At 43.0% G+C, this 27025-nt stretch overlaps 1 protein-coding gene across 2 annotated transcripts in view; it reads left to right on the forward strand.

Annotated features, from left to right (window-relative positions):
* Nucleotides 1-6053: 6053 nt before the first annotated feature.
* Nucleotides 6054-27025, forward strand: part of CNOT1 (CCR4-NOT transcription complex, subunit 1) — a 52793-nt gene continuing 31821 nt past the window's right edge. For both annotated transcript variants that reach the window (XM_008946333.1, XM_008946334.1), the window contains exons 1-16: nt 6054-6332; nt 10732-10839; nt 11521-11619; nt 12407-12475; nt 12575-12629; nt 13040-13243; nt 14606-14774; nt 17020-17146; nt 17441-17551; nt 18401-18571; nt 18998-19125; nt 20146-20386; nt 21634-21753; nt 22650-22772; nt 23005-23156; nt 26800-26950. In XM_008946333.1, coding sequence (XP_008944581.1) covers nt 6231-6332; nt 10732-10839; nt 11521-11619; nt 12407-12475; nt 12575-12629; nt 13040-13243; nt 14606-14774; nt 17020-17146; nt 17441-17551; nt 18401-18571; nt 18998-19125; nt 20146-20386; nt 21634-21753; nt 22650-22772; nt 23005-23156; nt 26800-26950 — 2130 coding nt within the window. In that variant the 5' untranslated portion in view covers nt 6054-6230. The remainder of the gene's footprint in view (nt 6333-10731; nt 10840-11520; nt 11620-12406; nt 12476-12574; nt 12630-13039; nt 13244-14605; nt 14775-17019; nt 17147-17440; nt 17552-18400; nt 18572-18997; nt 19126-20145; nt 20387-21633; nt 21754-22649; nt 22773-23004; nt 23157-26799; nt 26951-27025) is intronic.

Consider the following 27025-nt stretch of genomic DNA (forward strand, 5'->3'; position numbering starts at 1 on the left):
CGACTCGGAGGCCCCTCTTGACGATCAACGTTGTTGAAGAAAACAAGTCACCTCTGAGGAGCGAGCTGTGATAAAAAGTCCTGTAAATCCTGGTAAAGAATCTTTCTGCAGAACCCATAGGGGAAACGCTCCTCAGCGCTGCTTGCCAGTTAAGAACCCGCTGCCCTGTAAAATGGACTTGTTTCAAAAGTAGGAGTAGCAACAGTTGGCTGTCTTGACAGATGCTGTGTTGTTAGCAGTGGTTTCTTGGCAGTAGCTCTCTAGCTCGCAGTAGTACCGGGCTCTCTATGTGATAAGGTTAACAAGTAGTCTGATTTCAACAAACTGCTAACAGTTTGGACTGTATTTACAACAGAAGTGAGCTAAGATGAAAAAATACAAACCCAAGTGATTAGTCCGTGGGTATGTCACAAGCTTAGGCTGTTGCTGAGCCCTGGTTGTTTGAAGGAAGCATGACATCTGCTTTCAGTGGAACACCTTCTGTCAGCAGGTCATGAAACAGGTATGACACCCAGTAAGTCATCGTTTGTGCACTCAAGTGTTTCCTGTTTCTAAAGTAACTACATTGGCATGGCCTAAAATTACAGGCTGGATGAGTCGGGCTGAGGTGATTGTTTTAGGAGCAGGAAACAAACTTAGTTGGTAATAGGCTTGTTTGCCCTTTCTATACTTATCATCTTGTATCTTCTGTCCTTGTGCTTTTAAGTTTGCTGTTAACTGTTGATCCTGTTGTCTCTAAATTTACATAGAGCTTCCTATCAGCCTCTCTCCTATTTAGAGAAATTCCTGATCCTATTTATCTTTCCAGTATTGTGCTTCTAGATATTTAATTCTTTTTAATTGCAGTTGAAATGGCTGCTCTTGGTGTTCAGTTGAGTGAGGGGATGAGAAACTGTTCAAACGTGACTTGTCACTGCCAGCCTTTCCTGTTTTGTGACCCTGTGATGGGTCGTCACTAAATTGTGTTGGGAATTCTTTGCACTGAGAATCATGACTGAGGACTTCAGTATTTTAGCCAGATTTATCTTCTCTTCTATAACCATCCCTACTATATGCACTCTGTGTTCTTCTTGGTCTTTTCAAATAGAATTTAACTGTTCTAAAATACTTTCTGGATGGGAAGACAACCTAAAGCCTTTGAGAACAAGTCCCTAAATTTCCTGCACTTCCCTCCCGTGGAAACTTTATCCTGCAGCATCTGACTGAAGGGGAAGTGGGAAGTGAGAGTTTCTTGAGGGATTTTTGTTTACAAACAATCCTAGTTGAGATGTGAAAATGCCTGAAGTGGCCACCATGTTATGATTGATATGTGCCTGGTATATTTCAGGTGGGTTCCAGTCCTGAAACTTAACTGGTCTTAGTGGAACAGATCAGTGTAGTTCAGCTGCTCTCTGTAAACTGAAGTTTCTGTGTCTAGTCAGCATCATGGCTTCCTGTTGACTGGAATTGTGTTCACTTTTCAGTGCATGGAACATTCAGCTGGTTTTGCTACGTGTACACACCTAAATTTGAACCAGCCAAAGGGAGCGGGATATTACTGTGACTTATGCTGCAAGGTTTTTCTCTGTGTAGATTTCAAAATGATAGAGATCCTAACTGAACTTTGTTAGGATTCGAAATCTTTCCCCCTTGGGAGTGCTTCTCACATGGGGCTCCTGAGAGGTGTGCTGCTCTTAGGCATATTCTGTTTGTGTGTGGCTGGGAGAAGTGAGTAACAGACCATCTTCTGAAGAGTGTGTTTGGCAGTGATACTTTTAACATGCTTTCTGTGATTTTTTTTTTTTTGGCAGAAATTTAGAACCTAATCGGTGAACGTGTTGCTGTTTCTGTCACTTGAACTGTTTCATCCTCCACATGCAGTACACACAACGTAAATGTTTTGCTGATGGTCTCTAGATTTTCTTAGAAATTGTTTAGGCTATGTAATACTGAAAGTTGCAGTAAATATTTTCTACCTCTTAAAAATCAGCTGTGGGGCGCGATATAAACTGGTAATATCGTAAGAGCTCCTGAGTCCTGGGTCTGATAATTTAATGCATTACTGTGTGGTAGGGTCTGTCAGTGAAAGTAACTAAAGCTGTCAGCAAGTTTAAGGTTTTTTGGTAAACTTTTCTCTGGCTGAGGCCCTCATTTTCTGAACCTGTAAAGGTGGAAGGTTTGCCTCATGGCCTGGAAGCTTCTTGAATTGTTGAAGCTGGTGTAGGGAGCTTCGTTCCACCAAGAATATATGCATCTAAAAATAAAGTAAGCTTTGCATAGCATTCATAGCTTTCTTAATCAGTGGTGTAGAAATGGGGTGTTAGCCTTGCACTGAGTGACTGCAGAGACACCTGTGCCCTCCTGCTCTCATAGAATCATTAAGGCTGGAAAAGACCTCCAAGATAATCAAGCCCAACCACCAACCCAACACTACTATGACCACTAAACCATGTCCCAAAGTGCCACATCTACACGTTTTTTGATCCCCTCTGGGGTTGGTGACTCCAGCACCTAATGTCTCACCACTCTGCCAGGAAAGAAATTCTTCCTCATATCCAGGTGCATCATAAGCCCTCCAAGAGGTCTCAGTACTCCCCTGGTCCAGCTTAAGCCCATTTCCTGTCATCCTGTCTCTGGTTACTTGGGAGATCAACCCCCACCTCACTCCAGCCTCCTTTCAGGGAGCTGTTGAAAGCCAGAAGGTCTCCCCTCATCCTCCTCTTCTCCAGGCTCAGCAATCCCTCACAAGCCATGTTCCCAAGACCCCTCATCAGCTTCATTGCCCTTCTCTGAACCCACTCCAGCCCCTCAAGGTCTTTCTTATTTTGTGGTGCCCAAAACTGACCCCAGTGCTCAAACTGTGGCCTCCCTAGTGCCAGTTCTCGGGGCATGATCACTCCCCTACTCTTGATGGACACACTTTTTGATCCAGGCCAGGATGCTGGTGGCCCACCTGGCCCCCTGGGCATGTGCTGGCTCATCTTCAGCCTGCTGGTCACAAGCACCCACAGGTCCTTTTCTGCTGGCGCTTTCCAGCCACTCTTCCCAAGGCAGGGAGGACAGGCAGGGCTCTCTTCGTTACTCCAGTATTTAGGTGATTAGTTTGCACCACTTGAACCTCTGAAAGGCCCTTATTCTGGTGGAAAAAGGATAACTGTGTTTTTTAAAGGGGGGGGAAAAAAAAGGCAGCAGCATGATTCTCATCTAGCTTGAGATGTTTAAAGTTAGATACCTAAACCCCCTGGGGTTTTTTTACATTTAATGAATTGAAATGAGCCTCTCCAGAGGTTTTAATTTAGCTTGGGAAGGATCACACTCTAATAACACTGCTCTTCTTCTGGCAAGGTGGGTGTCGTTCTCTTTTCCCAAGCAAGAAGTGACAAGATGAGAGGAGCTGGCCTCAAGTTGTGCCAGGGGAGGCTTAGATTGGATATTAGGGAAAAATTCTTCACCAAAAGGGCTACCAAACACTGGAACAGCCTGCCCAGGGAAGTGGTGGAGTTGCCATCCCTGGAGATACTTAAAAGATGTATGTATGTGGCACTTAGGGGCATGGTTTGATGGTGAACTTGGTGTTGGACTTGCAGTTGGACTAGGTGACCTTAAAGGTCTTTTCCAACCAAAATGATTCCATGATTTTATGATTTTTGGGAGAGCTGTCAGGTTTTTTTTTTTTTCTGCATACCTTGCAAAACATAGATTTAGAACATAAATAGGAAGCTGCTTCTTCCAGCTATTGTCCTTGAATTCTGGGGGCTGCTTGGGCTCTTCTTCTGCTCCCTTGAACGGGCAAATCCCATTTTGACCCCAGTTTAGGTTCTCTGGTGGCACTGCTGGATTTTGTTGCTAGAAAGTGGCAAAGCTTGTTGTGCTTCCACGTGATTAAAGCATGTTGGGATGGTAGTCCCAGCTTTTCTTGGGAGAAGGTGGGATGGTTGGTGGCAGTGCTCTGCAGGGTCTCATGTGGCAGCAGGGAGGATCAGAGTTACTACTGAGCCCAGCTCAAGTGCTCAAGTGCCTAAAAGCTTGATTTTGGGGTGGAGTTGGTGTGATAGCTGTGCTGTTTGTATTGGTCTGGGGACAACACCCAGAGAAAGGCGAGTTTCATTCCTTGGGGCCTGAAGGGCAAACTGTGAAACTTCCCTGATTGCCTTGAAGACCAAGTGTAATTTTTGGGTTGGATCCTGAGTTCTTTGGGCTGGTTGCTGGATTCGCAAGGACTGAATTCCCCCCAAGGGCTTTTGTGGTGGGAGCACTGTGTCCTCTCTGCTTGAGTTTTAACAAATACTTTTCAGAAGTTTTATGTTGGCCCAGGGTGTTAAACTATGTTAGTAAGAACCTCTCAGTAAGAGCCTATTTGCCATGTCCAGTGACACTTTCTCGGCTATTCCAAAAGCAGAATTATTTAAAACAGTAACAAAACAACCCAACAATCAGGTGCCACACTACCAAGAAGTCTTGATAACTTTTGTGCCTATCCTCCTTCCTATGAAGCTGTTTCACAGTCAGTGGGCCTTTAAACCTGTGTGAAAAGGTAAAGAAACACAGCTTGTCAGATGGATGGAAAGGAAAAATAGGAAGTTTTCTCTAATTCTTGCTGCAGTTTTAAACGTGCCATGAAAGAATTTTGGAGCACAACTGCCTTGTCATTGGAGAATGCTCTCAATATTGCTGCTTGAAGATGTCATTTTCAAGAGGTGTGCCTTTTTTTTTGGCATCAGTAGGGTCTTGCCTGGCTTCTAGGAGTACACAGGGCTTTGTGCAGTATAAGCCTGAAAGTTGGTTGGTTTGAGTTTCCTCACAAATCCTTGAGGAAGGTGTTTATTAAATAAACTTTTCCAGAAGGAAGAGGCTTCTCCGCGCGGAGCCTGGCGCGTGCCAAGTCACTGCGTCTCCTCGCCACCCCTCGCGATGATGAGGCAGAAATCCTGGGCTGGCTGTTTGGGCCATGCAGCCAAGACAGTAAAGCAAGAATTTTTATTCTGCCAAAGGGATCTTCAGACTCTTGGCTCGAAGCCTGGTGACCTTTGTGTTTTGATCAAGTCGAGCTTCAAAACAGGGACTCTCCAGCTTGATTGCACCTCTGATAAATGACAGTTCTGCTTCTTGGGGCAGCTACGGCTTCCTTCCAGCCTCCTGTGCTGGCACTTCTGCAGGGCTCGCTTTGGGATGGGGTTTTATCCCGTTGACAAGCTGGAATTTAACAGAGGAGATGGCAAGTGCCAAGCTTTGTGTTGTCAGATTTAAGCTGGCAAGCTCCACTGCTGCAGCTCACTGAAAGTGTTCCAGGATGAGCCAAATGTTAGGGGTAGTATATTGTGGTTCTTTGCCTGTTGCTCATCCATAATCACTTGTTTTGCTGCGTAGGGTTCGGTGCAATACTACTTGGACAGTAGCGAGGCAAAATATTGCAAAGATGGTTAAAAACCATTTTTTTTTAAAAATAAACTCGTGCTTGATCCTTTGAATGAGTCTGACTTCTGATTGTTGCTGTGTGGTGTCTAATTCATTATGCATCTCGTTTTCTTCTTTCTCACAGCACTAAAAGGGTGGTTACTCTTCTGCCAGAGCTGTTTGCTGGCTTTTTCAGACTGCCAAAAGGCAGAAATGAATAAATGTGTTCGGGTGGTGTGAAACGCCAACTAAATTTGCCCTGTGAAAACTTCGTAGCACTTATTTTTCCTCATGGCCAAAGTAATGTCAAATGGTTTGTGTCATTGAAGCTATCAAACATGTCTGTCTTCTCAATTTCTTTGTTAAACTTCTTGTTTTTCAAGGTTTACCAAGTTAGTAAAGAAAAAAAAAAAAAAAGAAAAAAAGCTTGGAGGCATAATACTGAATTTCCTCCAGGATTTCACTCTCCACAAGCAGAAAACGCAGAGAAAACACTAGTTTTAATGCTATATAATCTTAAGCTTAAGGGTTTTTTTTATAATTAAATGGAAAAAAACCCAACTAATTGAACCCACTTATTTTAAGTTAATTGCTAGGGTTCCATGGCAAGTTAACATCAATGCCTAGAACATAGCTGTGAAGTTGCTACAGAACTTATATCTATTGCAATCCTTTCTTGCAGGTGCCATGTTTCAGAACAGAGGAAGACAACTGAGAAAGAAGAGCTGAAGAAAGTAACACAGAACCAGATACAGGCTAATTGGGGGAAAAAAAATTAACCTGTCTCTGAGGTGACTAAAGGGGAATAATGGTGATTTTGCGCCGGGCTCGGCCGCCTGCTTCCGCCCCAATCAGCAATGAATCTTGACTCGCTCTCGCTGGCCTTGTCTCAAATCAGCTACCTGGTGGACAATTTAACCAAGAAAAACTACCGAGCCAGCCAGCAGGAAATACAGCATGTGAGTAAAATCATGGTGCCCTGAAAGACCTTTTGGAAAGGAAAAAATGGGAGTGTCAAACAGAGTTTCTCTTCTTGTTCGGTGCTCTCGTGTGCCACGGCTCATGTCTCTGATGTTCCTCTTGGTTTCATCTGTTGGGTTGTGGAATACACCAGCTCAGAGCTGAGACCAGTGTCAGGGTTGTAGTTGAATATCAGGATTAACTGCTGCTCTTGGAGATTGGCATGCAAAGCTTTCCAAATTTCTTCAGGTGAAATCTTTCAACGTTTGAACCCTCCATAGAGCACTGATTGTGAGAGGGAGTAGAACATGTACATTTATCTTTCAGGGCTGCTTAAAAGCATTAAAAAAAAGTGAGAACAGGGTTACTTATATTTGAATGGTTTTACTTCCCTCAGCTGGAAGTTCTGCTCCTCATCTCATTCAGTGATGCAGGCCTTGGTGCTGAAGCCAATCTGACCTCCTCAGCCCTGGGTTTTCAGAAGGCAGGCAGAATAACTGCACATTGAAAACCAGCTACCTAATATCTGGGCAGGAATTCTGGTTTCACTGACCCTTTTCAAAATAGCTCTGACTAGCAGGATGGACTGCAAAGTGTTATCTGCAGAGTGCTTAGGAGGAAGTGAATGTTACCGAGCCAGTTTTAGAAACTGGTTTAGTTCAGTTCCCAGCAGACAGCTGGGCCAGTTAAATTCTTTTTTTCTTGCACTAGTGCAATCCTGCAGTGATTTGAATCAGATTAGGAGGCCAGAGGGCTTAAGCAGAGGGAGCTTCTGGTAACAGCTGACTCCTTTAAAAGTGCATTCAGTGCTTATCTTGAGGTGAGAGGGGGTGATTTCAGCAGTATTCACTGCTTAAAATGACCTCCTAAGCTATGGAGATGGAACACAGCTCTCATAACTCTCTGTAGTTTCCATGTTTTTGTGAGTTTACTACTTGCCAGGGAGCTTCTCTGAGGTCCTGCTGTCCTTTCCATTACTGGTGGTTTCAACAGAGGGTTTTTGCAGCAAGGTGTGACTGAGGTGTGACTTGCAGATCTGTCATGAGTGCTTACCTAAAGGATAATAAACATTTCTTTGATTTGGGAGTAGATACGGTTGATCTGCCATTCAGTTGGAATACAGATCTCTAAAGCGGGGACTGATTGTGCCTTATCTTTCACAGTAGGCTCCTTAGACTTGCTGTGGAGAGAGGCTTGAACTGGCCTGTGGAAATAGCTGGTTTGTTTATGTCTGGTTATAAGACAGATGAAGAATTTTAAATAAATTCCTAAAATCTCGATGATATCTTTTTTTGTTTTTAAACTTCCTGGCATTACTTTTGTGGTTGCTAGTACAGTTTTCCCTTAGATACCTGAAGATGTACCTGCTTTAACTCCATCTCACAGTACACTGCTTGGTGTAGAGTTCTGGCATCACTTAATTTTACAAAGCTTACAGCTAAGCATACAGAGTATGTGGAAAACCATACTTGGAGTTGTTCTTGTCACAACTGACCAAAATGACACTTGCATTTAAATATGTCACTCAAGCATAGCTTGTGGCAAAGATTGAGCAACTAATTTCTGTTTAAACATGCTTTCAGTGGTCATGTAACGTAGGTGAGGCTTTAAGAGTTCTTTAAAAAATGGAATGTAATTAAAAAAAAAAAAATAAACACCCCAAATAACCTTTTATGCATTTGTCAGAGACATTCTAAAGAATGGCTTCTACTGAAATGAGTTTGTGCTCTCCTTTTCTTAAATTAATTGTAAAGAGAGCTTGGTTGGAGAAGAGGGAAGGACTTTGCAGACAGATCCGTCTAGGAAAGAAGAACTTTTTGGATATAGAAAAGCAAGAGTTATTTTTGCTCTGACCCTGTGTTTGCCTGAACAAAATCCAACTTGTCTCTGTATGCTAAATGCAAATATGGATGGCGCAAACTTCATCCTAAATCACAGACTGGTGGTTGAGGTTGGAAAGGACCTCTGGAGGTCATCTGGTCCAACCTCCTGCCCAAACAGGGTCACCCTGAGCTGGTTGCCTAGGAGGAACATGTCCATGCAGCTTCTGAGTACCACCATGGATGGAGACTCCACAGCATCTCCAGGCAGCCTGTGCAGTGTGTGGTCACTCTTTTGGGGGGAAGGAAAAAAAAAGGAAACCCAACCCCCAAAATAGTCAGTCTTTACAGATTATTTTGTGATTGGGTTCACTGTCTTGTAAATGAGCAAGAAGGCTGTCAGTGGGAGGGTTTCTTTCAGCTCTTTCAACAGGAGAACTAGCAAGTCTCCCTCCCTCTTTCCTGGAGAAGCTTTTGTGTGGATGTAGTTAGAGCTGAAAGATGCTGTGCTGTGTTTCCAGCCTTCTCCACTCCTTCCCATATGTTAAATTTTCAAATCATTAATCTTCTGAAGTTTCTTCTAAGCAGGGAAGCAATCTAATTCTGATGTAGAAAAGTTATGTTGGTGGCTTTAGTATGTACAATTTTCTTCTGCATCCATCTGCTTTGAGTTCACCTTGGTTATAGCACCAGTAGCTCCGTAGAAGATTGACTGAGCTTCATGCCAGGCTTGTTACCACATCTAAATCTGTGTATTTAATTGGGATTGTCTAAACAAGAAAGACCTACAATTGGGGTCTAAAGGAAAGCTGGGGAGGGACATTTTACATGGGTTTGTAGTGATAGGATGAGAGGTAATGGGCTCAAACTGGAAGAGGGGAGATTTAAGTTAAGAATTGGGAGGAAATTCTTCACTCTGAGGGTGAGACACTGACCCAGGTTGCCCAGGGAAGCTGTGGATGCTTCATCACTGGATGTGCTTGAGACCAGGTTGGTTTGGGCTTTGAGCAACCTGCTCTAGTGGGAGGTGTCCCTGTCTTTGACAGGGGGTTTGGAATTAAATGATAGTTCATGTTCCTTCCAACCCAAACCATTCTAGGATTCTGTGAAATGTATTGCCTGTTTCTGAAGCCCGAGCTGATGATCAGAACTTGCTGTCAATTCTGTTTTGATGCTTTCTGCACCAATCTGAGCATCTTCCTACCTAATTCTATGGTTTGGCTGCCTTGAAGGCAGCACTGTCAACCTGACGGGCGTGGGTTGTTTGCTCTGGACCAGCATCTTATGAGCACATCCATTCTAGCCTCTGGTCAAGAAGAAAAGCTATATCTGACTCTGATGTTTTTTTCCATCAGAACAAAACTTGGCAGCTGCTGGAATAAGCGGACTGTGAGGGGAAGGGCACCACAGTGTCAGATGATGGTAGAAGAATTGAACTGAGAACAGTCAGAAGCAGCAGAGCTGGAGCAGACACAGCCTAAAGCAATGCTGTTTGTCTTCTTGCACAAAGAAACCATCATCAAACAAGGATGTTTATGAGGGGGGTGAAGCAGTGGGCTCGGTGGAGACAATCAGAGCTGCTGGTTTGTACTGACACGTGTTGTGTCTGTCCTGCAGCTAGAAGGAGGGGGAACAATGGCAAAAATTTAGCCAATAGCTGAAGGTTGGATTTGTTGGTAGCTGCTGGTATTTGGACAAAAGAGGCAAGCTACTGGTGGTTAAGTGACTTAAAATTTCTGCAAGTATGGAGTTTCTGAAAACACAAGTAAGGCTGTGCAGTTAGCTGAGGTTTAAAGAAATGAATAAATGTGGAAACAAACCGAAGGTACTTCAAAAAACAAGCTGAGCTGCTCTGTAGTCAAGATGCTGGGGGATGCTAATAAAAATGGGATGTTGTTAAGAGTTAGTAATGAGCAATAAGCTTTGCAAATCGGCAAATGCAGATCACCTCTTTATGGCTGAGGTACAGAATGTGAGGTTCACGTGGCGTTTGGTTGTAAAGCAAGTTGAGAGGAACTTGTTTCTCTAGATGATGTTTCTCTGTGTAGTGTCTTATGTCTTAGAAGACCCTGGAGTGATGGTGGTGAGGTCGGTCCCAAGGAGGAGATGATGCAGAAGCTGCTGTTGGATAGTTTGTCCCAGGATAAACTGCTGTGGAGCCATAGCCCGGAGGGCCAGGCTGTGCCAGGGCTGCTCTCTGTGGGGTTGGGCACTCTAGCTGTGAGGGGAAGCGAGGCCATGGCACTAGGGAGATTCTGGGCTGCTTTGGTGCCAAAGAAGCTTGAAATCATCCTACAGATGACTTGGAAACCTATTTTTACTTAGCTTTTTAAAAATACCACCCCTGAAATGCACAGCTGCTGTGTCAGTGACTGTGTCTAGACCCTTGTAAATGACAAGTATCAATGAAGTGATAAAATAGCATCGATGACTTGATTTCTAGGTTACTGCTCCAAACCCAGCAGTCTCAGCAGCTTTGTTAAAGCTGTAGATGACCAGCATCGCAGTACCAGACCCAGCTCATGCCCTGTAATGCCTCTTTGCTACCAAGTTGTGTTGTGGTGTTGTTTTTTTCCAGATTGTGAACCGGCACGGGCCCGAGGCAGACAGGCATTTACTACGCTGCCTATTCTCGCACGTGGATTTCAGTGGCGATGGTAAAAGCAGCGGCAAAGATTTTCATCAGGTACAGTTTGCACTGAGACGTCTCCTTCCTGGCTTTGGTTGTTAAAAATCCACAGCAGGATTTGATCCCTTTTAAGCACAAAGCGAGGTTAGAGGTGGTAGCTCCAAACAAACTTTTGGTGTATGGCTTTTCAGTTGTAAACACCTTCTGCCAGTCCCTAAGTCAGAAGACAACAAATTGTTGCTGTCTGACTCTTAGAGTTGCTTGATCTGAAAAACAGCTAGCTTGAGTACAATTGCTCTTTCTGCCACATGCAGTGATCTGTTTTGAAAGCCTTTCTTTGTCTTTTAAAGCCTTGTCCTAGTCGGCTAACTGGCACTTGTGGTGCTGGCTATGTCTGTTCTCAGGAGCGTTTTCATCCTTAAGCAATTTTGCCACAGACTTCTTAGCTTGTATACAGGAATCAAACATTCTTGTCTGTTGCAATGTGGGAGGATGATCACAAAAATGAAATGTTGCATGTGTGCTAGAGAACGTTTGATCACTTTCTCAGTCTTAAAAAAATGAAACTAAACCTGAAAAAAAAACTTGAATAGGAAGAAACTATTCATGAGAATTTGGGCCCTTACAAGACTTAAACACCTTATCTTTGTTTAGTTTTAGTGCACGTGGTGGACAGAAGTTTTGTTATTGCCCTGTTACAAAGCACTAGGAATGTTCAAGTTATTTTGTTCTTTTCAGACTCAATTTCTGATCCAGGAGTGTGCGTCGCTGATTACAAAACCCAACTTCATCTCGACGCTGTCCTACGCCATTGACAATCCCTTGCACTATCAGAAGGTTTGTATGCTTTGTGAAGGGGATCATAGAGTCATTAAGGCTGGAAAAGGCCTCCACGATCATCAGGTCCAGCCATCAACCCAACGCTGCCATGACCACTAAACCATGTCCCCAGATGCCATGCCTACATGTTTTTTGAACCCCTCCAGGGACAGAGACTCCAGCACCTCCCTGGGCAGCATGAGCAATGCCTCACTGGTCTGCCAGGAAAGAAATTCTTTCTGATATGTGTCAGAAACAGCAGCAAATTGGTCTGTAGGAAACAAGCTCTTTTTCCCTGGTGTTTTTTGGGTATTTTTTGGGCCTTGGGTGTTTTCTATGGCTATGATTGGTTGTACTAAAGTCTTCAAAAATTGAACTTGCCCATAAGCTGGGAATTTTTTTTTGTTAAATTCATCAGGTTATTAAATCACTCAGAATGACTGCAGACTAATTTTAAAGCGTCATTGAACTGAATTTAAAGCCTCAATCTAAAATTAGTACTTTATGGCTTGTTTGTAGCAGCCAGAACAAAAAAAAAAATTAAAATCAGTGCTCATGTTCCTTTCAGAATGAAAGCTGTGGTAGTGGTTTTGTAGTGGAAGAGTGGGTTATGTGGCAGAAACCTTTAGTTCGGATGTGTCTGAAAATAGTTGTGAAGATGTTTTAGTTGTTTAAGCTTTGTGTTAAGATGCAGCACAAGAATTACTAATATTCAGAGCTGCAAATGGACTCTACCTAGCATAACTCATTACAAACAAGATTAATCCCATAACAGCTTCCAATTAACTCTTCTTACTTCTTTCAGAGTCTAAAGCCTTCACCCCATTTATTTGCCCAATTGAGTAAAGTCATCAAATTAAGTAAAGTTCAAGAGGTAGGTGAACACTTGTTTCAGAATTATTTTAATGTTTTTTGACGAAAAGTGTTAGAAAGGATGATATCCCCTTACTGTGATGTTTGGTCTTGTTCCTAGGTGATTTTTGGTCTGGCTTTACTGAACTCTTTCAGCTCGGATCTACGAGGTTTTGGTAAGTGAAGCTTTTGAAGTGCTGCAGCACGGACACCTCTTTTCAAGTGGTGGGCTTTCTAGATGGATGGATCCATGACCCGAGTAGTGCAAAACCTTGCAATTAGTGGTGCCATTGAAGTCTGAGGGGCAATAGATGGCACAGTCATCTTGTCTTGTATGAACTTGAAGGTCTCTTCCCCGAATGACTTGGTAGATAATGGATCAAATCGAGGTACTGTGATATCTTACCTTCTAGTTGTCGATTAATATTTGAGTTCTGAGGTACGGATTATGAGACATTTGTTGCAATCTGAATTGTTGTGGCTTGTGGTAAGCAAACTTCAATGAAGAGCATTGCTACCTGGTTAAAATTGTTCGTATTTAAAAGAAATTGCAGGTTTTGACACTACCCTCTTTTGTTTTCAAAAGCTGCCCAGTTTATCAAACAGAAACTCCCAGATCTTCTGCGCTCTTACATTGACGCGGACGTCAGTGGAAATCAAGAAGGTGGCTTCCAAGATATTGCAATAGAGGTCCTGCACCTTCTCCTCTCCCATCTCCTTTTTGGGCAGAAGGGAGCCTTTGGGGTCGGACAGGAACAGATTGACGCTTTCCTCAAAACATTACGTAGAGGTAAGTGTGGGGGCCTTCAGGAAGCCTGACTAAAGCTGACTTAGAAATGGATTTTTGTAATTTAATGTCTGTGCAGGCTGCTGCTGAAATGGTGAGGAGCTTGCTGAGGGAGATGTCAGTAAATTTTCTTAATTCTAAACTGATAGAAAAATACCACTCTTGTGGCATCGTGCCATAATGTTCTGGCTTTCTTCCAGCAAGTAGTAAAATGGTGTGGTGTTTGGGTTGCTTGAAAAGTTGGGAGAACTAAACATGGAGCAGGGGATATTTGAGTCTGTTGGCTTACTTGTGTGGAATGGAGTTTGTGGATTTAACTAAAGCAACTCAGAGCACAGTGTAAGGAACATAAATTACCATTTTGAACAGGTAGGTTTCTAAGCACTGGGTTGGTCACGTTGGGTGCAGATCTGTGAGGAGACACTAGCACTGCGAGAGGAGTGCCTTTGGGTAAAACTGGTGTGTTTCCTGGAGGCCGCCATGGTCCCTGTGTGACAGCAGGAGATGTTATCAGTGTGGTCATCTCCTCCTTACTGAAACGTGTTTGCTGTAAACCTATCAGATAAGGAGAATTTGGACAAAAAAAAAAAAACCTGAATTTAACTCAGCTTGCTTATTGGCTTTTCATAGACACAGAGGAAGGCACCTTTTACACAAGTGCAAAATATTTGTTCTGTTTATTTAAGTATAACTTCTTAGTTCATACTTCAGTGAAGAGTAGTTTATTAGCTTCTATAATTCCTCTCGCTTTGCTTTGGGAAATTGGGAACTCTGAAAGGCCTCAGAGGGTTTAGAGACATTGTGCGTCATCTTAAAGATAACAGTCTCAGGAAGACCCACCCATAAGGTGTCCTGGCTGCTTTCCATGATCATCTCCTCATTACTGTGCCTCTTTGCTTCCCTGGAAGGAAGTAAGGAATATTCTGTCTTCCCATGCTTAAGTGCCTGGTTTAGATTTGCTGGACTTCCTAGATTCAGTAGCAGATCCTTTGTTTCCTAATACTTCCTGAGTTGGAGGAGAGACTTTTGCTGCACTGCTGTATTGTTTCCTGCTCTGTGCTTTTTTTGGATGGCTGCAGTTCATGACAGTCTAGTTCTAAACTTAACCACCAGTGCAGCTGCTGGCCCGTTTGGGCAGCTGCAGTGAACCTGCCTGAACATAGTCCCTGCTACATTCTTGTTCTTCAGGAATATCCAAGTGCCAGTAGACAACTGGGAGGTGGGATGGAGAAATGTCACATGAGTTTCCTCTTCATTTCTGCAGCAGCAGGGAAACCAGCACAGCAGTCAGGTTGTTTGGAATAGTCACTGGCATGCAGCTGGTGTTTTGAAGCTTTTTTTTTTGTTTCTTATTCTTGCCTTTAGATTTTCCCCAGGAACGTTGCCCTGTGGTGCTTGCACCACTTTTATACCCTGAAAAACGGGACATTCTAATGGACAGGATCCTGCCTGATTCTGGAGGGATAGCCAAAACAATGATGGAGAGTTCTCTGGCAGATTTCATGCAAGAAGTTGGCTACGGCTTTTGTGCAAGGTTTGTAAGAAAATAGTTTTCAAACACATTGGGTGGCAGTGTTTTTGTCACTTGTTTCTTGAGGCGAGAGGTGAAGAACACTTAAAAGTGCTAAAAGAACTAGAACCTCATTGAATAACTGTCGTTTGGTTTGATGCCTGCTTCGTATTTTCCTTCTAATGTGTGGCATTTCTGTTGAGATGCTGTAGGATTTTGTCATGGCAAGAGGTGCTGGGTAAAGGTACTCAAATTCCTTGTGAAGGCTATATAAGAAGTTGATCAGCACCCTTGCTTAAAACCATAGTGGCTAGATGAAATAAATTCCAAGTCCTACCAGACTGAGCTTTGCTCTTGTGACAGACTCCTATTAGCTCACTGTCACCATGAAATAGATGACAGAAGAACTGAAGGTCACAGCCTCACTTGAAGAGTTGACCAGCAGCAGCTTTTTGCTGGTATTGGATTTTGACTGGTGGTAGACAGTATGACTGAGATGATTTGTAGCTGTAGAATCTGATTATGATGGTGAGTAGCAATTCAGAGTACCTTGGCAGATGCATCACTCTTTACCTGCTTAGGCTTCTTTGGTTAAAAATAAAGCTGTTTTAAGCTTCCCCTGGGTTTGTGTGCATATTCCTAGATGTACATTACCCACACCATCCATATTCTTGCCCTCTGCCTTGAATCTGAGGGGTTGGATGGACAGCTGGTTAAGGTGACTTGCTGGAGTCATGCAAAATGATCTTGTTGTGCATAAGTCCAACCATCAACCCAACAATGCCGCGACCACTAAATCATGTCCCAGAGTGCCACACCCATGCTTTTTTTGAACCCCTTCAGGGATGGAGACTGCAGCATATCCCTGAGCAACCTGGGCCAATGCCTCACCACTCTGCCAGGAAAGAAATTCTTCCTCATACCCAACTGAAACCTCCTCTGGTGCAGCTTAACCCCATCTCCTTTTGACCTATCACTGGTTACCTGGGAGAAGAGACCAACAACCACCTCACTCCAGCCTCCTTTCAGGGAGTTGTAGAGCATTGTTGTGTTGGCAGGACACAAGATCCCAGCTCACAGCACCCAGCCTTGCCTTCCATGGGCTGTTTAAATGCGTGTGTGAACTGGAATTGTTAGTGGAAAAGTGGAAGAAGAAACCATCAGAAGCTGTCTAGTGAAGAGTTAATTTGAATATATTGAAGGTGTATTTCCTGCTGTATATCTGCTCTCTGTACAAATCCAGCTCAATTTCTGAATGCAGTTTTGAGGGATTTAGGCTAGTGCTCTTAGACTGGTAGGGATAACAGGAGCCTGCAAGTGTGTGCTGGCTTTGAAGGGGGCCTTAGTCTTAGCCCTCATATGAACCTAATGAGTTTCTTGAAGGAAGATTCATTAAGAAGCATAAGCTAAGAAGTAAGTGATTCTGTATTTTAAAAAGAAAGTCTATTGAGTATTTTGGGTAGGTGATCAAACCTTGGACAGTAACAGAAGGTTCTGTTTAAACAGTAAAGTAAGAAAATATACAACATATATGTGTTGGAAGATGCTGAAAATTGTTTCCTTTGTTAACACGTGCCAGTCGTTAAAACACTATTTATATCTACACTGATACTGTGAATCTTGGCCTAATTATGAAGCCTTCACAAAGTGAAACAAAAATAACAAAGAAAAAAGCTTCTAGGTCTAAAATTAAAACTTAAGCATATATTTGTTGTTTGTTCTTTTTGTCTCCTCAAAGGTTTTTGCTTGTGACCTGTGATCCAGGGCACTGTGGCTCAGAGGCATGCTGTCCCAGCTTACCTTCAGAACCGTGTATTCAAAGCTTTGGTTCACTTTTAGCTAACAGAAAACTTGAGTCTCTGAAGCTCTGCATCACAGGTCAATACCTGGAAGTGCTTTTAAGAGAAAACAGTGCTAAAGTTGCCTCTGATTTTATGCTGACAGAACACAGCCTGTGAAACATCTCTCACTGTCACTTCAGTAGGCTTAGCTTTGAACAGAATACACTGCACAGGGTGTTTCATGGCAATAATTCCACAGGCTTTCTACTGAATGTCTCTCCTTGTCCTGGAATTTTGTTTTTTTGGATCATTTAACTGACATAATAACCGAAATCGAGGGAATGGTCATATTTCCCGGTCTGCAACTGGTTTCTCCCAACAATCCGTGTGCTGTCCCAGCTGTACCCTCAGGTCTTGTTTTGGTCTGTGGTGCGTTGTGCCAGAGTGAAACCTGCTTTCCTCTTAAAATCTGTTTTGTTGCACCTTAGTGTCGAAGAATGTCGCAACATAATCATGCAGTTTGGTGTGCGGGAGGTCACGGCTGCCCAGGTTGCCAGGGTTCTAGGGATGATGGCTCGGACTCATTCGGGATTGACGGATGGCATTCCATTACAAGTGAGTGCCCTGCTGGGGGGGGGGGGGTATTTTTGTTGTAATCAGCAGAAAACAAGTTTGAATGCTAGCCTCTAGTTATTGAAAATCCGCTTTTATTCCTCATCACTTCAGCTTTTAACTGTTCTTCTGTACATGTCTAGTACATTCTTGAAGGAAAGATTCTGAGAAGCTTGCAATGGGTGTTGCTAGTGGTGTGAGCTTCTGCTTACCTTCACAGTGTGGGGAGTTCTGTAGCTGGTGGCTTTTGAGACTTTGCTTTTAACTGGTGTTTGATTGAATGTGCTTAACTTGCAGTCTATTTCGGCTCCTGGCAGTGGGATTTGGAGTGATGGCAAAGATAAAAGTGATGGAACACAAGCCCATACCTGGAATGTGGAGGTCTTAATTGATGTTCTTAAAGAACTGGTAAGTTTTGTGAACAACTCGGTGGGTTTTATGTGGAATATCTGGAAGAAGGGCATGTCTCAGCATGAATATAAAGCTTTTTAAGCTCCTACTGGCCTGAATGGCTTTGAATCTCATTAGTATAATTGCACTGCTGTACTTAAACAATTTGTGGGTTTCTCCCTCATGAACAAGAATATTTTGAAGAATTGTGGAAAATAAAAGCTGCCTGAATGGCTGACTTGAGTGCATCTTGCGATTTTTTTTCCATGCTCCCACATACTGCAGGACTTGTTCTCTGAGGGTTTTCATGTTTGAACTTATTTCTGACAGTGGAAAGTTTCATGCATCAGACACCTTGTTTTGAATAGCTTCTCATGGCAGGCATTCATTTCATTAAAATGAAACAAAATATTTTTGTAGCTACTTATTCTAAACTCTAAATGCTTCTTGTGTACAATGACACTTCAGAAATAGGAAAGGTTTTTTCCCCCACCTTATAAGCAGCAATTTTTGTAATTAACTCAGTGAGACACAAGTACCATTTCCTTTGCCTGCCTTATACTGGGTGATTTTTTGTTTGTTTCTGTAGGTTCCCTCTAATCTATGCAGGAGTCACTGTTTTTTTTTCTAAACCTTAAAACATAGAACAACTTTCTTTGGTGCTCACCGGTCTCTCAAATGAATGATCTGTGTTCCACAATGGCTGTACTTCCCTTCAAACCCTGTTCTTTCAGTTGAAAGCAAGGTTTTTGTTCTAAAAAGTCACGTGGATGTTCAGATGGATAAAATACTGATGAAGAGGGGTTCTTACAGTACTGCTGATGGTAATGTTCACAGCTGACTGCTCTCCTGTTTTTCTGGTTGCAGAATCCAAGCCTTGACTTCAAAGTAGTAACTTATGAATTGGACCATCCAGGATTTCAGATTCGTGACAGCAAGGGCCTGCATATTGTTGTGTTTGGCATCCAAAGAGGGCTGGGCATGGAAGTTTTTCCAGTTAATGCCATATACAGACCTTGGAAGCACGCAGAGGGCCAGGTAGATTGACCAACATTGCTGTATCTGTACAAGGGTTGTTCCTGAATTTCTCGCATGGCAAATGTGGGTTGGTAATCTCCTGTTAATTGAGCAGTGTCTGCGTTGTTTGGGAGGGGACCAGCACTTGCTTATAGGTGTGACAAAGTGTAAAGCAGCTGAGGGTTGAGCAGTTGCTTTGTGGCCCTACTCTGAGGTTTTACCTGGTTGCACAGAAAGGCTACAGCTTTGTGAGCACAACAGCTTCTGCATGCTGCTGTCACTGTAGGAAATCCTGGGAGAAGTGTGAGGTGCAGTCTTGTGTAGAACACACTGATAGTAAAACTTGGCTCATCTTTACTGCTTTGTTTTCAGAAATGTGGCAGTTAATAAAATGGAAGGAACCCAAAATTCTAAATGTCTAAACTATCTCCGATGTCTTTATTCCAGCTCTCCTTCATTCAACATTCCCTCATAAACCCTGACATCTTCTGTTTCGCTGACTACCCTTGTCATACTGTTGCCACAGACATCCTGAAAGCACCACCAGAGGATGACAATCGAGAAATTGCCACATGGTAAACTTGCTCTTAAATGCTTTTCATACCTAGGGTTAGACTAAGATCACTCAGCTGGTCAAATGTGGCTTTATCTTCATGCAGACAGAGTTATTTGTAGCTATGTGTACATCCCAATGGATCAGCCGTTAGTAGTTGTTGCATCTTTGTTTGGTGAAAGTCCTAATCTCAGAATTTCCTGTGTACTTCCCTAGTACCTGAAAATATGCTGCCAGTTCTTGCTTTTATCAGAGTCCAGAGAATTTCTGCTGGTGTATTTTAGCAGATTCTGTGAGCTGAGAGGGGAGAGAGGAGGCATGAATTTAAATCTGTTTTTCCCAGGATGATGTTAATGAAACTCATTCTACTTGTATGAAATAAGTCCTGGGATTTAAATAATAACTTTCTATAGTTGTTGCTGAGTTATTGCATAAAGCTGACTGGTGTGACTTTCTGAGCTGACCTATGTGTTGTCTTTTCATGAAGCAGTGTAGTGGGTTTCAGTGAAGATTTGTTTTTATATCCATTGTATGAGCCAAAATAGGGATTGGAAGATGGGGAATATGGAGGTGAAAGCAATAAAGGTGGCAAGGATTTGTTTTGTTTTTGAAGCAGACAAAATAAGTAGAATACATCTTCACTCTTTCGCGGGTGGTGGGTCAATGTTTGAGAGAGTGTATTCCATTTCTGGAAGCATGTTTCACGCTAAATTATCTTAAGTGACCCACCCCAAGCTGAATTTTTTCAGTATCAGCTTTCACTTCTCCCTCTTCCTTAACAGAATCTGCAGCTGTTAGGCTCTTAAATTGGTTTGTTTAAAAAAAAAAAGGTTTATTTTTCATGGTCAAGGATGGTCTTTTAGGCTTAATTGTGTGTGATAAGAGCTGCAATATCAGCTTGTTTGCAGTGGGTGTTGCTTTATATCATCATACAGTTATTGCTACAGAATGTGGGATTCCAGGATTCTGTAAGCTAACCACTTTGTAACTTTTTACTGGGCTTGTCCCTTTGTGTGTTTGTTTGTTTTTTTTCTTTTGTTAGGAAGAGCCTGGATTTGATTGAATCTCTGTTACGATTGGCAGAAGTGGGACAGTATGAGCAGGTTAAGCAGCTCTTCAGTTTTCCTATCAAGCATTGCCCAGATATGTTGGTATTGGCCTTACTGCAGATCAACACATCCTGGCACACCTTGCGCCATGAACTCATCTCCACGCTCATGCCCATTTTCCTTGGCAACCATCCCAACTCGGCCATCATTTTGCACTATGCATGGCATGGACAGGTAAGTGATGTCACGGGAGTGTGCTTCTAGTTTGGTCATGTAACTAAAAGCTTATTTAATGAGTAGGTCAGTTAGAACAGCAGTGCTTGGATTGGTTTGTGAATTGGGTAAGTTAAAACCCAAAAGGTAAATTATCAGTGGTTTATGCAAAGTGATATAAGTTGTCTCCTCCCCATCTTGAAGCAAACTGTTGTGGTTTGATTTTTTGGGGGGAAAGTATATTCAAAACAAAGAAACAATGTTCACTGAGGAAATATTCCTGGAAAAGTAGAGAGACCAAAGTTAAATTTTACTAAACTGGTCAACACTGAAATGTTGGTGTCTAAGTATGATTTTCTGGAGGGGAAGGGAAGAGGAAAAAAAAAAAAAAAACACCCAAACCAAAAGAACACCGCAAACCTCACAGCAGTAATGACACCCCAACTCTCAACCTGACTTTTAAAGTGTAGCAACTTGCAGCAGTAAGAGGTGAGGAAGTTGAAGGCAAAATAATCTCCATTGTACTTTCTGAAAGGTAGAGGCTATTCTAGGTCTAAAGAAACTACTTAAATTGTGAGTTTTAAGAGTCTGGGGTGTTTTCTGAAAACTGGTTGCTGACCCTTTTCAAGGAGACCTTCCTTGTAGAGATGGGGTAACAGGGTATGCAGATCCTATGCTTTTAATGGGCAAACAAGTATCCTTCTATGATTTTGCCTTTTGGTGTGGCCTTCATCATTGTGTCCACTGGTAGTTAAGCATATGGGAGTCAGAAGAGGAAACATAAGATAAAGGAAGCCTCTGGGGTCGGAGAGAATCTGCATTAGGAAACATCATGCCCTGTGCAGGTAGAGTTAATGTTAAGAAGGTTGACCTTGAAGGTCTTAGTCCACATTCACTGCAGAATTATGACTGTTTGCTAGCTGAAGTGCTAGAAACGTTTTATATTTTTCCTGATAAAAGTCTTTAAACTAAAAAGGATGCAATAGAAGCTATATGCATTTTGCCTAAGGTCTTGAACTGGCAGAACATGCAATTTCTGCAGGGTAGGCTTCAGAACAAAGTACAGAAGGATGGCTGCCATCTGACATGGTGCCATTCCAGAACTTGAGGGTGTTTCACATCCTCTCGTGAGGGAACCTTGAAGCAGAACCCTTGCTGCCATCAAAATCTTAGTTACGCTGTGGTTTAAAAGTGCTCTTTTGTAAGCAGAGAGGTAGAGACCGTTTTCCTGGAAGCGTGAAGTACAATCCTCATTTAAATCTCCTTAGGGTCAGTCTCCTTCGATTCGTCAGCTCATCATGCATGCAATGGCAGAATGGTACATGAGAGGGGAGCAGTACGACCAGGCAAAATTGTCACGTATCCTTGATGTGGCTCAAGACTTGAAGGTGAGTTTTGCAAAACACTGCCATTATTTTTCTGTCCGATGTCTTATGTGGGCTTGCTCATCTTTTCACAAAAGCTAAGCTTCGTTTAGACGTCACTAATTTAGTGAGGATTACTTTGTTTAACCATGGTTGCAGAAGAGTTGGTTACCATGGTTTAGCTGACAAGTAACTTGGGAAGCAGTGTAATGGAATGGCTTGATCTGTAAAACCAGGAGGAGCTTTGACTGCCTTAACCTTAAATACCATTGAAATGGGAATGTAGAAAATATCCTTCAGACACTTGAGTGAAGGTGGCATTGCTAAGCTGAGTGAAACATGGATTTCTTATGAATACTACAACTTTACAGCTGTTTACAGATTCACAAAAGAGACTGGAAGTTGTGACTGACTTCTTTGAGGTCTTTATTGCTTCCTAAAGTTAGCTGCAAAATATTTGGGTGTATCCAAGCGCAAGAGCACGAACTGCTTGAAATGAGTTCTGAGGTAGCAGTTACTGTTCAAAGATGAATGCTTTGAGCAGACGTATTCCAAGTGGCTCTGGAGGGGCTGAAGTCTGTTTGCAGGGAGCTGCTGGGCTCTTCTGATTAATTTTGTTGCCATATGAACTTGGTAGCCCTCAGCCAGTTGCTGGTGGGGTGGTCCTTTGTATAGAGGAACTTAAAACTGTCAGCACAAGGTCGCTTCAAAGAAGGTAGAGTCATGATTTCAAATGAGACCTCTTGCTTATTTGTCTCAGGAGCTGTAAATGAAACTGATAGTACCGATCTTTTTGTGGACAAAAAGCACAGCAGCATGTGATAGCAAGATTTCTTGACTAAAGTGTATGTGGATGAGAAAGAAAGGAGAAAGGGTATCCTTGTGTCTTCACTAGTAGTATTCTGATTTTTTTTCTTCAGGCCTTGTCAATGCTGCTAAATGGTACTCCATTTGCCTTTGTTATTGACCTTGCTGCACTTGCCTCTCGACGGGAATACCTCAAACTTGACAAATGGCTCACAGATAAAATTCGGGAGCATGGGGTAAAGCAGGATTTTTCTTCTTATTTCTGCATTCTTATCAGTGACTAACTTAAGTCACTTTAGCAATTTCATAAGTAGCTTTAAAGTTGTGGAAAGTGTCCATGGTCTTGACGGTTCAACGCTTTCACTGAACTGTAATAGCTTAGTGCAATTCTTTCCATAGTGCAATTGCCAAGTTTGAAATTGTGGCCAGGATGCTGTTTGGGAGATTAAAATAATGTTTTTTCCTCAGGAACCCTTCATCCAGGCCTGTATGACTTTCCTAAAGAGAAGATGTCCATCTATCCTTGGTGGCCTTGCTCCAGAAAAAGATCAGCCCAAAAGTGCTCAGCTTCCTCCGGAAACTTTGGCGACGATGTTGGCGTGTCTGCAAGCTTGTGCTGGGTGAGGATTACGTTGCTTACGCTGGATGTGTGATCTCTTTGCAGCTTGTTTGCTGGAACGTGGTCCCAGCTGGTTTGGAGTTTCACATGGCAGTGGGATTAATGAGAGTATATAAGCTTGCAGAGATAGATTCAGTGGGATGTTGAATTTTGCACTGAAACTTCTGTAGTAGGCTAGGACACAAGAGCTTTAAAGAACAATCCTTATGTGTAGAAGTCACGTGGTAAGTGCTGACTGTAACATAATTGAGACTGAAACAAAGCATGTGTGATTTCTGTTGTCTTCATTTGACTCTCAGAGTAGTCAGAGGATGGAAGATACCTAGGATCTTCTGTGAGTCAGAGCTGAAGTCCAGAGGAAAAAAGTATAGGTCCTAGAGAGCTGCTCTGTCTGCCAGAGTGATGGGTAGGCTACAAGAAAGGGTCATTCATGGAAACTGAAATTGGACAAATGAGTTTTTAAACAGTGTGTTTTAAACACTGACTGTTGTAAAATATTTCTGGTCTCACCTCTTAATGCTGTCAGGTCAAGCCGATATTTACCTGCAGCAATCACTCAACAATAACTAGGCGTAGCATCCTGGGACATACAAGCCAGGTACCTGTAGGATTTTAAGCGAAAGGATTCTCCTGATGTCTGCTGGGACCTGTGCAATTAAGATTCAAAATGCTGTTGAAATAATTGTTTCTGAAATGTGATGATCTTGCACTGAAAACATGGCTGTTGTTTTTCAACTGGAAGTGCATCTTTGGAGACTAGAGCTCAGAAATTAACTCACATGCATTATTTTGCGTGCTACCGTGTCCAGATTTGAGAGATTTAATAGTTAACTGTAGACTTGACTGGAATCTAATGTCACTGTGTTCTGAATCTTAATGTGTTACCAAGTTTTATTTATTCAATTAATTCCAAGAGCCACCAGTTCTTCACTGGCACAATTCTCTCAGCTTTTGGTTTCTTTTTATAGCTACTTGTATTCCCTTTTATGCAAGAATGTGACCTACTTGCAGTCATTTGCCATTAGTTATTCTCTTTGATCTTTAAAAAGAAAATGTGTGGATTTCTTTCATGAAGCAATTTCTTTGATTAGCTCAGGTTTCAGTCAGGAATGGAAGCAGGCGGCGTAAGGACTCAGAGATGAAAATTACAGTAAATATTAGATGTCTGGGAGGGTAGTTCTGCTTCAGTAGCTGAAGTGTCCATCTCCTAAATATGAGGTAGGAGCCTGCTCTTTAGTTAGGGTGTTGCTATTTTGTGTCCAGGGACACTTTTCTTAGGCACCAGGACCCTGCGTGTTCTGAGCCTCTTATTTTTGGTGCAGCTTGTTCATCGCTGGTGAGCTCTGCGGTTGTGGCATCCTGCAGCAGTGAGGGTTCAAAAAGAACTAAGTGTTCCTTTTATTACTGAGTGGTTTTAAAAGGGAAGTCAGGGGTTCCAGGCACCACAGGACGACCAAGTGTGTGACTTGGTAATGAAGTCCTCCCCTCCAAGGGCTGTGGTGAGTTGAGGGGACAGCACTTGTGTCCAGCACGGCCCAAGTGTGTCAGTGTGGGGAATGCTCATCCCTTCCCAGTGTCTGCCTCCAGAAGGGAAGAGGCTTCTGGCTACCTGCACCTGGGGGAATGAAAGGCCTTTCATAGAAATGTGGAATGGTTTGGATTGGAAGGGATATCTCAAGGTCACCTAGTCCAGCACCCTTGCAGGGAGCAGGTTCATCCCCCAACTAGAGCAGGTTGCTCAGAGCCCTGGCCAACCTCACCTGGAATGGTTCCAGGGATGGGGCATCCACCACCTCTCTGAGCAACCTGGGCCAGGGGCTCACCACCTTCAGTGTCAAACGTTTCTTCATTTTCTCTAAATGTCCCTCTTTTAGTTTCAAACCATTCCCCCTTGTCCTGTCCCAACAGGCCCTGCTCAAAAGTCTGTCCCCAGCTTTCCTGTAGGCCTCCTGAAAGGCCCTCAGAAGGTCTCCCTGGAGCCTTCTCTTCTCTAGGCCGATCAGAACAAATACTCTCAACCTGGCCTCCCAGAAGAGGGAAAAATAAAAAAAAAAAATTGGACAAGAGATGTGAACTTGTTATTCCAGCAAGCTGGAGCTTCCCTTAGCTGACAGTTCTGTTCTTCTAGAGCTGGCTGACTGCGGTCCCTGGCTCTCCTCTTTATCCCTCTTTCAAAAACCTCCTCCTTGCAGACCACCTCTAGTTCTCTTCTCAGAATGGCTCTTGATTAGGACAGATGCCTGAGTGTACTTTAGCATACAACTTAAAAATGAGAATGTATTCTTTTAGACCTGGTTATCTAATCATGCCCACCTATTTCTTAGTATTATTTGCCTCAAATTCAGGTGTGTGTTTTTTTTTTTTTTATGAAAACCTGCAGTTTACTACTATCTAAAAATACTGTGGTGTTTGCATCTTGTGCTGGCTTTGGAGAACTGGATTCCCTTAGCTCCATGTCACCTGTCATGGGATACTTGCCGAAGCTGAAGGCTGATCTGTGCTTTGTTCTCCTGCTTTAATCAACAGGATGGCTCCACTTCCTTTCTTTTTCTTCTCATCTCAACAGCTGTGCAGTAAAAAGCTTGTGAAAATTGGATTAAAATGAGGAATCTCTGGACAAGATTCACAAAGCAACTAATCTGCATTGGCGGTAGTCACGCCATTACAGGAAGGAATCTGCTGCTTTAGCTGTCCTCACCAAAAAGGGAGAACTTAAACTCAGCAAAGCCATAAACAGTTTGCTGTATTTTCCAAAAGGAAAACTTTAGTGTGGTGGTGTTATATTTGTGGTTGGGTACGGCAGCAGCAGAGCTGCCTTTCCTTCTGTTTTGGGAACCTGGCGGTCAGACATGGAGTGCTTTGGAAAGCAGGACTGACTGCTCTCCATTGCATGATGACCTCATGCCTAAGTTGGAGCTTTCTTTTGGCTCTGGATTGTCATTTCCTTGAATAGTTGGCTTCCTGTCTCTGTTATGGTTTAATGTTATTACATGAAACATGTCTTTGAGTTTATAGATGGATGAATTTTACTGAAGCAAGTGGTGGAATTTACCACTCAGCCTTTTTAGTCTTTGCGCAAGCCAAGCTTTAGTCATGTTGTATCTCCTTGTGTGGAGACAGCTTGCGTGTGATGAGATTCAGAATGGGAATAATCACAAAGAGCAAAATATGTTTACAGGAAGGAGCCTGAGGAGTGGGTTTGAAGAAGGGATCATAGCATCAGTTATTGTGTGTTTTAATTCATGGGGCTGAGCTGAGTATAGCTGTAATGTGGACAGACTGTTGCAGACAGTCTGCTCTTCCAAGGGCTGTTGGAGTCCTGTAGATACATACCCCAGCTTTCTTGAAGTCATCACTTGCTGGGGTAACTAAAGCAATATTTGAACTATTGAAACCGAAGGAATATTCTGTTGGAGATGAATTTTTAGAACTACAGCATAAGATTTTCTGTTTGGATACAGCCATTTCTCTTGGGACGTGCTCTAATGCAAGGTTTGCACACAACACCACGTAGCTTCTGCTGGGGTGGTTCCGCAGCTGCTATTTGTGAAACGCAGCCCTGATTCCTGTAGGAAACGAAGCCAAGTTAGCAGCCTTATTTTCACCAATGTGACACGCCTCACTATCCTCCTTGTTTGTGGTAGGAGTGTTTCTCAGGAGCTGTCGGAGACGATCCTGACCATGGTGGCCAACTGCAGTAACGTCATGAACAAGGCGAGGCAGCCGCCCCCCGGGGTCATGCCGAAGGGACGCCCGCCCAGCGCCAGCAGCTTGGATGCCATCTCGCCCGTGCAGGTACACCAATAACTTGCTGCCTTTCTAGAAGGTGGTGTTGATTCAGCGTTGGTTCTGCCGCGCTATCTGAGCTCT

This window comes from Merops nubicus, unplaced genomic scaffold, assembly GCF_000691845.1.
Source record: "Merops nubicus isolate BGI_N331 unplaced genomic scaffold, ASM69184v1 scaffold3698, whole genome shotgun sequence".
Classification (NCBI taxonomy): Eukaryota; Metazoa; Chordata; class Aves; order Coraciiformes; family Meropidae; genus Merops; species Merops nubicus.